Below are 10556 nucleotides of genomic sequence, written 5' to 3' on the forward strand. Positions count from 1 at the left end.
GATTGAGTGTGTCCGGACGTCGAGGCTCCACCCCAAGTGTCAGGAATGTTCTGGAGCGGAGAACCATAGTCGTTTACTTGGTCTCTAGTTTTGTTTCCCAATCGAAAGTGTCCCACGGGTCGGTCCCTACAAGCACACTTAAACTGCTCCAGATGTTTTCAAATGAGGGGTTAGATTGCCAGCAGAAACCCACCTCTACGCCACACTCCATATCTCCCTCTTTGAAGTTCCCCAGATGAACACGAGCATTGCGGGAACCCATCCTGGGCTCCTGTGATCCTAAGCAGTAGGTGTTCGTATTTGTTTCAATAGAGAAGCCGCCTGACTCCAATTTGGCCTTGTCCATCAACACACTCCCGAATCTGGACTATGAGATACTAGTCATTCTTGTATTTGTCTTTTTTCCGGGAGGTGTTTTTTCTTCTGGTTGAATGCTGTCTTTGATGCCGTGCCAGCAGAAATAATATGAGAGAGAGCTTGCAAATACTCGAAACATTTGCCGTCAAGGTTTTTTTTTGTTTCTTGTGTGATTGCATGGTGGTCTCAGTGTTGTACCACAAAAGGGCATGTATAATAATGCCACGCGCTCAAAGCACTGCAACAGCAAAGTCCATCAAATGAACATTATGTTCTTTGGCATCATGCATCATTTACTTCAGGGTGACAGATATTACGCCATCCCTCAAAAGGCATCATACTTGTTCAAAGCCATGAGTCTCCTTTTACACCCTTCAGGGTCTGTATGATTTAACATGGATTTACGAGCAGTGCAGAGTGTAGTTTCACAGTCCTGAGACAAGAGTTCAAATGCGAGTGAGTGTGCGCGCCTTTGTGCGTGCATACCTGTGTGTTTGGGTGCGCAAAGTACGTGTGTTTAACAGGACTCCCTCTGTCTCTCCCTGCAGGTCGTTCGGGGTGGTGCTGTGGGAGATTGCCACCCTAGCAGAGCAGCCGTATCAGGGCATGTCCAACGAGCAGGTGCTGCGCTTCGTCATGGAGGGAGGGCTCCTGGACAAGTCTGACAACTGCCCTGACATGCTGTAAGTTCTGCTGTCTGCCCGAATCCTTCTCCCTTCACCTTCACCCAAACTACTCCGGCAACACTTGAGGGTATCTTTCACCTCCACAACTCCCTCCCTCAGGCTTATAAGAGCGAGCACACTTGCTCAAGTTGTTGATGTTGTTTTTTTCTCCTTTGTTACTCTATCTTCGTGGTGTCATGGTGACGAGTAGAGCCCCAGCATTGCCTCGGCTTCTGTTTCCAGTCCAGGCTGAATGTGCGTATTCTGTCATGTGATCGGCGTGCTCGTGGTGAGCCGAGCCAGGGCTTGACTGGTGACATTTACGTCAAGGATTAAATGGAGTGCGGTGACATCATGAGCCCCCCTGCCCCCCCCTCGCTCTGCGGGCCTGGCAAGGTGCTTCCTCCTCAGCAGTAAACTGAGGACCATAGAAGGGATTCCGTGGTCCCGTGTGTGAAAGATGCTCCTCATTCCAGCCTGGAACAGAGGGCACGAAGGGGGCATATCACTGTCTGTCTGTTCACAAGCCTGTTAATGAACTGTCTCCCCTCCCACAGAGAGAGACAGAGAGAGGTATGGGGAAAGAGCTTGCAAGAGATTGAGAAAGAGAGAGAGACAGAGGGGGGTTCTACCAATAATGAAGTCAGTCAGCCTGTCTGAGAACGTACAACAGAACAGCCTCTCTGTCTTGTCATGTTAGGAGGCCTGCTGTGCTGCATGCGTACCTGATTTTCTCCTCCCCTCCTCTTTATTCCCTCTCACTCTTTCTCTCTCTCGTTCTGTGACCTCAATGAGAAAGCATTCTGTCTCTCTCTCTTCTCTCCATGGCTGAGCTCACCTTAGAGCTGGAGAGAGAAGGACGGAGGGAGAGAGTGTTATGCAGACACAAACCCCTGGTTTCTATGGCAGCTGAGCAGTGGTGCCCTGATTGCGGGAGTGTGTGGATGTGTTACAGTGAGCTCTGAGGGGCTTTGAGCTGCATGTGAGGAAGGAGGCTAGGCTGCCGCCCGCTGATGGTTGCTCTCCTGTATGGCGTCAGCGGAGAGTTCCGGAGACTTCTACAGAGGTCAGCACTGCTGTAGTTACCGTAGCTGGAGAGAGGAGGGACAGGGGGAGAGGATGAGGAGAGAATACTTGGAGGAAAAAGGATGAGTCACATTTGGAAAGCTCTGAAAGATCCCTCCTGTCTCTGTCTTTTCCCACGGTTAGGTCGCACTGACTGAGGGAGCGTGTTTCTTGATGTTCTGACTAGAGTTTCATAAAGAAAGAAGGAAACAGCCCCTGAAGGTTGATAGGGGTGGGGAGACTTACACTTCACATAGACTGGTACACCGATAACATCAGGTCCCTTCACAGAATAATCCCTATAGTCTCTAGTCTGAAAGGAGAACCTACTTTGACACACACACACACACAAACACACACGCTCAGCCAGGCTGAAAAACAAACCACCAACATCCCTTCTGCTGGGAAGAATTGTAGAGCAAGATGCTTGGTTTATAAACCCACGCTGGTTTGCTGTTGAGGCCTGTCTGGAGTTAGGCAGGGAGGGAGGAGGTCCACAGTGACTGTGAGAAAGACATGGCGGAGGTGTTTATGTCACCAGGCCCAAGAGGTATTCATAGCTTGTTTGTGTATAATTGAAGCTTTGGTGTGTGGTGTAGCGCTTCACCAAACTGTAATAATTCTTCTCTTTTACGATGTTTTTCTGACTTTTTCCCTCTCTCTGTTGGCCTGGCACAGCGTGCTCTCATGTATGATTTACTGTCCTCTTACCCTACGGACCTACACTAGGCTGGAAGGAGCTGATTCATTATGAGGTTGTTGTTATGCTCAGTCTGAAGCTGCTGTGTCACCATACACACCAACTCCATTGGCGTTGAAGGAAGTGGAGACAGTAAACATGTATTACACTGTCGCACACCGCCACCTGCTGGTACCAGGATGCATGACACACAGGGATGGCTGAAGATGCCAGAATCCTAGCATATGTGAAGAGATGACTATTTCAACTTAATTTTGTAAATCTGGAGGATTGGGGAAGTCGTGATATCTGTCTAAAAAGTGTGCATTCCTCACAGGTTTGAGTTGATGCGGATGTGCTGGCAGTATAACCCCAAGATGCGTCCATCTTTCCTGGAGATCATCAACAGCCTAAAGGATGAGCTGGATCCTCCGTTCGGGGAAATGAGCTTCTTCTTCAGCGAGGAGAACAAGCCCCCGGACACAGAAGAGCTGGACATGGAGGTGGAGAACATGGAGAATGTTCCCCTGGATCCTGCTACCACCAGACAACCCTCTGCTGTGCCCTCCCCGGCGGCCCAGGGAACCACAACACCCCCTTCCACTCAGCAGTTGTCCCCCATGCAAGGCCCCAGTACCCCGCTACTAGGACCAGCCGCTCACCCCTCCTCCCCCACCCCGGCCCCTCCAGCATCAGCCTCAGCCTCGACCCCCCCAGGTCTAGCCATGGACAAGCCCTCAGGACAGGTGTTGGCCAATGGACCAGTGGTGATGCTGAGGCCCAACTTTGACGAGACACAGCCCTACGCACACATGAACGGTGGGCGAAGGAATGAACGGGCTCTGCCCCTGCCCCAGTCATCGGCCTGCTGATCTTGACCCCCCCCCTCCCCCTCATCATGGGGTGGGGGGGGGACTGATCACCTACCCCTCCTCCCCTCCGCTTTCAAACAGGGTAATATAACCCCCACCTCCCCCTGTAGCTTTAGTGTGTGGGGGGGAAGGGGTGGATGAGTGATTAAGTGACAGACATTCTCCTACTGCACCGCAGTAGATGGTTCTCATTTCCTAATGATCGTATTATCAAAGAGATGACTGAAGATGGCTGGTTGATGATGGTTAATTACAGTCGCAGTCTGGTGGCTTGCCCCCATGCTGAGGAGATCTGAGGATACCTCCTTGTCCAAAACCTGCATTTAGCATGGTTGGTTTATTTTCTAAGACATCCTTCTAGATGGAAAACAATACAGCCTCAATAGATTTCGTTAAAAACAAGGACTTAAATAAATATCTTTTTGCATATCTGCCAGCAAATCCAACAGAAGAGCACTTTTGATAATTTTAAGAGAAGATATACTGTATATTTAAAGGTACAATAGGTAAGTTTTCTTCTGTAAAAAAGGTATGTTTTGTCTCCTAAAAACATGTTGTGAAAGCTAATGAGGCCCTCTGAGAGTTATTTACCAACACAGACAGCTCCGTGCCAGTGTAATGTCCATTTAAACAATTTTGGATTAGCACGCAACCTTCCAGACCATTTTGTTTCAGCAATCCTTTTCCAGCCAATCGCCTGCAGTGAAGCAGGCCTTCAACCTTGGCTTATTTTGTGAAACCACTGTCAATCAAAGGAAAGCATGGAATTTCAGACAAAAATTGGAGGCACTGTTTTTGATATTTGAATTTATTTCATAACTTTACCTATTGCAGCTTTAAGTGTGGCTGTATTTCCATACATGCACATGGTTCTCTCACCCTATGGGATAACTTATTTTCCAAAATGTATCATCAGTCTCATTCCCCTCCACCGACTAGATGTAAAGACTCATTGAATAATTCTGGATTCTCCTCATTGGCTGATTTGTCTGACAATATCCTATGGTTTGGGGTAGATCCTCTTAGGATTGGTTAGAAAAAGAAAAAAAGGGGGATATTGTGTATCTGCCAAACATTTGCCAAATCAAACCTTTTACTCTATCTCTCTCTTGCGCTTAGTTTGTCCTCTCAATTGGACATGGAGGGAATGTCAAACATTATAATGTTCTTATTGCTAATAATTTAAAATGTCTTTCTCCTCAAAATCACCATGAAATTGTACAACTATTTTGCATTTATTTCCTATATGTTTAATGTTCAAATCAAAGCCCTTATTTGTCGTCTAATAATGTGTGTTATACCAGAGAGATAAACACTATCTAAACACTACCAACAGAGACATTGCTGTTCAAAGCAAAAAATATATAAGGACATGGCGCCACAATGCAGATCCAAGGTACTGGATCAGCCCTGATTCAGAGGGAGAACTCCTCGTGAACATAATGTCTGCTGAAGACAGGTGACGCATTGTGTACTCTCTCTATGATTCATATATTATAAAGGTCTTACAGTTGTATGTTAGACCGTAAACAAATTTTCACCCATCATTGGTTTGACACTTTTATAACTTTTTTATGGTTCAGATGTTCGCCTCTATGTCTGTACAGAACAAAGCTGCTATTTCATTCTGTTTCTCTTTTGGATGATATATATATTCAGTATATACTGTATGTATACAATATCTCCACTACAGTCCACTTCTAATGATTCAGACTATTAGCAACAAAAATGATCAATTAGATCTGAAATTATAATTTTTTCTTTACCCCAGAATGTTGTTTGTACAACTAAATTGTCCATTGCCTTTTACTTTTTTACCAAATGTTTTCATCTTGATTCTGTTTTTTGTAGATTTCTATATTAATATTTTTATTGTTATTATTATTATTTGGAATGGACACCTTAGTTCTAAGAGTGAGTGTGTTTTTCTGGCACCCTTCTGTAGTTGTCTAGCACTGCACCTAGTGTTGGCCCCTAGGTGCCACTAAATCTCAGGTTAAAGTAAAGATTTGACTTTCTCCATATGTTTTCTTCATGACTGTCTTCTGTTTCACCTGTTACCTCTCTACTCTGTCTAGTCCATCACCACCACCCCTTCCCCTAGACCCATATAGACATGTACAGTATACCTGGCTCCCCCAGTGCCTCATTCTGTAGGGCTAGGGCTATAGTGACCAGGGCTGTCATAGTTCTACTGAATCTGGATTTTCTAACCCATCCATTTTCCTGCCTCTCAATCTATAGGGCTAATTGGGTTTTCTCTTTTGCCTTAATTATTCCCACCACTTGCCATCCTCGCACATGAAACTCACCTGAAATCATAGTTTTGATTTTGTGTTGAAGCTTTCAAGCGCAATATGATGCAACTTCTGCATTTCTGTAGATGTATGTATTTTTTTTTTGTACAAACTGGTCCTGTAGTTTTCTCATAGAACATTGCATCTGCAAACCAAATATGATGGGTTCAAATCCAGAAGGTGGTCATCTTTTAATGTAAATGGAAAAGGTCTTACATGGGGGCTCAATAGAGAAAGTGTTCTTGAAGGATTTTTTTCCTCACCTTTTGAAAATGTTGCTTGGTTATTTCTTTTTCCTTCTTCGAAGGCTATTTTCTGTAGGAGTGTTATTTATTTTTTATTTTCCTTTGGTGATATCAGTTTAAATCACTGTATAAATGCCCCATGATTCGGTATAAAGATGTTTTTTCTTTTTTTTTTTTTGTACTGCCACTGATTAGAGAAACAACACACTGGACAACAAGCTAACAGGCCAACTGATTTGAGGTTTGGCAGTACAATAACTCAAGGCTGTTTAGTGGGGTTACAATGCATCCAATGACATCAGGGGACAGCATCGTCACTCCGTCATCTCCACACCCCTGCAAACTGAAGTTTGCTCTCTCTCTCTACAACACTAGATTCCTCAGATCATGCAGCTGACAAGGAGGAGGTGCACTGTTGTAGCTGGAAGGTATCTTGAATTCCTGAATCAAAGGTGCAGCAGCCCTAGAGGATAGTAACTGCATTTGTCTCAATGCAACCCTCTCTCATTTAGTAGTAATGGGAAACATCACCTCAGTTTACTCTTTGCTTCACCAGAAAACATCACACTACACCGACAGCACAGCCCGGACAGTTTCAGTGGAAATCAGATGACTCAAGCATGTAATAGCTTGTTTTTTTTATGGAACTAAGGTAAATAAAGGTTTGAGTTTCATGTGGGCTTGACAGTTGACAGGTCTATATGGACTCGAAGAACTACATAAGGGTGGTTTTAATGGGGCACCTCTTAGGCAGTGTGTGAGAAAAGGTGAAAGGTCATGACAACACACACAATCACTGTATGTCCCAGTGCAAACAAACAGCCGACTGAATCTGTAACCAGCCATCAACTGAAACCTCTCCTCCTTACAGCCCAGCAGTGTCCATTTCTGTTCTCTACGGTGAATGTGTCCATCCTGGATTTTTCTGCTCCTAGTGACCACCCTTGTTATTAACCACCACAACATATGATATATCCAGCATCCACACAATAAATTAATAACCAATTGACTTCTTGGTACCACCATTTGCACCTCATAAGGATATTTTTCTACAGTCTCTACATTTTCACCATCCTCACCATCATTTGATCTTTCTCTCTGTCCCTCAATACTGCTACTGACAGTAATTCAGTTTTAAAGAATGCGTACATCGCTAGGTGAATGTCCTTTAGACAGTAGTCAACTCAATTGGGACACAATAGCATTTACAGCTCGCAGATTATCCATTTGATTAGAAGAGACAAATAAGTTTGTCTAGTTTTATGAAGAAACCGGTAAGAATAACAGTAAAACGCATATCTAAGACCAAACACCCATGTTGAAACATGACAACTTTTATAAGGCTGGTCGGGCAAAATCAACTAAATGAACAGATCAAATCAGATATTAAACAGGCAGTGCAGATACTAATACTAATAATATGTACTGTACATGTGTATGTATAATTTTGTTGACTTCTTTTGTTGAATTTGAAAGATTGACTCTGCCACTCATCAGAACAGAGTGTGTTGGCCTGTTGAGAAGTCTATATTCGTTTTCATGAAACACTACCATGGTTCTTCTTCGCCAGTCAGACAAACACAACTTCAACACCTGGACATAAATATGATAGGAATGACCAGTAGATTATGAGAGGTCATGGCAAGCAGTGAATGACATGCCTGGAATAGATTAATAGAACTGGTAGTTTTTTTGCTTGATTGCAATATAGGTTAACTGATGATTCATTTTAATTTTGATGGTTAATGTTACTTCCTTAGAATTAAGCAATAAGACCCAAGAGGCCGTGTTTTGCGCTGCTTTTAGAACAGGTAAGGGGAGTTGTTAGGCATGACGCGAAGCGGAGTGCCAAAAACCCCCTTACCTGTTTTAAAGGCCGTAGCCATGGAGTTAACATCGGGGGGGACGAATATTTTTTTAATGATAATTCCGGACAGTGTGCGTGGTTGTCTGTCGTAGCGTAGCACATTTATATTTCTAAATCAAAATATTGGGGGGGACATTTTGACCAGATTTGAATATTAGGGGGGATGTGTCCCCCCCCCCCAAATGTATTTTGATTACGGCCTTGCTAAAATCAGCGTAAACCACGGACTCGCAGGGCTTATTGCTTTTCTAAAACTGATACTACAAATATTTGATATGGTTTCATAAACAAAAACAATTAAAAACAAAATAGTTTAATAATAAACCGTCATTCTTCCGCCACTACAAAGTATAGTTCCTACATAAATCGTTGCCACGCAACAGCTTGATGGACTCCTTTGCCGTCTTTTTTTTGTTGAAATATTCGATGCGCAGTAATATGGAATGTGAAAGAATGTTATGAGGACAACCTGTAAGGTTATGCTGGATTTTACAACGGCATGGAATGCAATATAGCCAATCACAATCAAGGATGGGAACAACCAGTTTTAGAATGTTCTATATGCAAACCTAAGGTTTTTAGAGGCTGCATTGAAATTGCAATAATGAGCTTGAGGTGGATCGGTATCATTATTATCTGTTATTATAATTAGCTACTCTATTATCTTCATGCAAGGTCCATGTCTGATGCCTCTTGGTTTTTCACACGTACAATAGAAATTGTGAACTTTTGACATGCCATTCTCTTAATGTGTATCTGAAAACTTCTTGTTTTTTCCTTGTCTTATATTTGGAATAAAAAAGTAAATGAGAAAGATGACTTTTTATCATGTCTGACTAGATGGCAATGGACACATTACCACTGGCCTGTTTCCTTAACTGTGGTTCTCATCAAGACCAGTGCTTTATAAGTAATGTAGTGTATTAATTTACAAGAAACTTGCAAATTGTAGAGGGGACCTTATTATCTGCAATCGAATGCTCTACCATTGACCTACACCTTCTTGTCAACATAACTCTTCTATCTTCTTTTGATCTTTTCAAAAGGAAATATAAACACAAAAATACATGACAAATGCCTTAGGGACTCTTTAATTCACTGCGAGTTACTGCAGCTCTGTACCAGTGTGTTCATTGATCTGACAGGAGGAGGAGGAGGAGGAGCTGGATGAGCAAGTAATGGTGGAAGAAGGGCTGGAAGAGGTCGAGAGAAACGAGTATGAAGGAGAGCAGCTGTCCACCTTTTGCAGCAGCAGGGTCTGGATAACGATCTGCAGCAGAGGCACCAGTCTGTCAGGAGAGCTCAGGCTGCCAGAGGCAGGCACATGGATGAAGGCTGCCCTTCCCCGACCATGGAACAAAGAGCAGTAGTACACATAATCACACAGGTACCTGAGAGAGAGAGGGAGAATGCCCCAAACTAAAGCTTTACATGTGGTCTTTGACAAAAATCATATAAAGCTGTTGGACTGTCACAATTACAAGAGGTGGAGACCTACCTCCCAGCATCTCTTGAGTAAATTATATCCTTCCCCGCTTTTTTCAGTTGTTTTGAGAGGGCCCTCATGTCAACAATGGAGTCCAGTTTAGCTGGTCCTCCATCAATGCAATTCTGATTCACAGGACAGGAGCCACACACATCTCTATCACTGTAACCATGGTTCTTCCCAGTCTGCTCCAGTAAAATGCCTCTAGATCCAGTGGCAATCCCAAGATGTATGGCAAACTAGAGTCATACAGAGGATGCTATGATAATATGACAGCAGCTGCCAAAATATCATGTAGGCCTGCAGAGTATAAACTTGGGTAGTTGAGTGATATAATATGTGGTGTTAGGATACTATAGCTTACTAATAGTATTTAAGAATAATAGCTAGGCTACCTTTGGATTTAGGGTTTTCCATAAGTCAACTATGACCTGATGCGCTCTGTTGTAGGCCACTGGTAACTCCCTGATGGCGACCTTTACACCCTCTCCCAATCCAACCAGCTTTAAGCCCTAGAATAAACTCAAAACGAAAATCACATACGTATATTCTGTTCAATTTCATTGAGGGCTGAACTTGAGAATAATCGATCTAAGGCTGTAGGCCTACCTGTGCAGCTTTCCAACTTGGATTTTCTAAGAACTGTCTGAAAGGTCCGAACCCTGTTAAATGCATTAAATTAAAGTGCAATTAATGGTTGAAGATAATACCAAAACAGTCCCGAATATAGAAATGATTGAAAAACACCCTGACTGACAACAAAATGTTTTCTTATTTTTGCTAACCGACCTGTTACAACGACCACAGCTTCGTCTGTATCCATAACTCCACCTAAGCACGTTGGCAATACGTAAGTCCACTCTTGTACTGACAATTCGTTCAATCCCCGAAAGTTAAACGAACTATTTGCCTATGTCGTAACCCTTTCTGCCAGCCTCGTATGGTGCCTTGTTTGCGTCCGACAACATCAAACATGCATCACTAATCGCTCCCCAGGAGGGGGAGCTATATCATATGTCTTCC

The 10556-nt window shown here is 43.5% G+C and overlaps 1 protein-coding gene across 2 annotated transcripts; it reads right to left on the reverse strand.

Moving 5' to 3' along the window:
* Window positions 1-9122: 9122 nt before the first annotated feature.
* Window positions 9123-10523, reverse strand: pgpep1l (pyroglutamyl-peptidase I like). Of its 2 annotated transcripts, none has more exons than XM_047034475.1 (5): window positions 10323-10523; window positions 10143-10195; window positions 9929-10045; window positions 9546-9772; window positions 9123-9438 (listed from the first exon to the last, which is right to left on the reverse strand). In XM_047034475.1, exons 1-5 carry the CDS (start codon window positions 10354-10356, stop codon window positions 9153-9155), a joined length of 717 nt encoding a protein of 238 aa, XP_046890431.1. In that variant the 5' UTR covers window positions 10357-10523; the 3' UTR covers window positions 9123-9152. The 2 variants fall into 2 exon arrangements, with proteins under 2 accessions (XP_046890431.1, XP_046890432.1); XM_047034476.1 differs by having other exon boundaries at window positions 9546-9658; window positions 10323-10488.
* Window positions 10524-10556: the final 33 nt, after the last annotated feature.

The sequence above is a fragment of the Hypomesus transpacificus genome, chromosome 14 (genome assembly GCF_021917145.1).
Source record: "Hypomesus transpacificus isolate Combined female chromosome 14, fHypTra1, whole genome shotgun sequence".
In the NCBI taxonomy this organism is placed as follows: domain Eukaryota; kingdom Metazoa; phylum Chordata; class Actinopteri; order Osmeriformes; family Osmeridae; genus Hypomesus; species Hypomesus transpacificus.

Excerpts from the sequence above, each read along its gene's own strand:
- pgpep1l (XM_047034475.1), bottom strand. The coding sequence starts at position 10,356 with ATGGATACAGACGAAGCTGTGGTCGTTGTAACAG. Across the intron at positions 10,196-10,322 it reads AGCTGTGGTCGTTGTAACAG|GGTTCGGACCTTTCAGACAG; the intron begins GTCGGTTAGCAA and ends TGCATTTAACAG. Across the intron at positions 9,773-9,928 it reads GGAAAACCCTAAATCCAAAG|TTTGCCATACATCTTGGGAT; the intron begins GTAGCCTAGCTA and ends GTATGACTCTAG.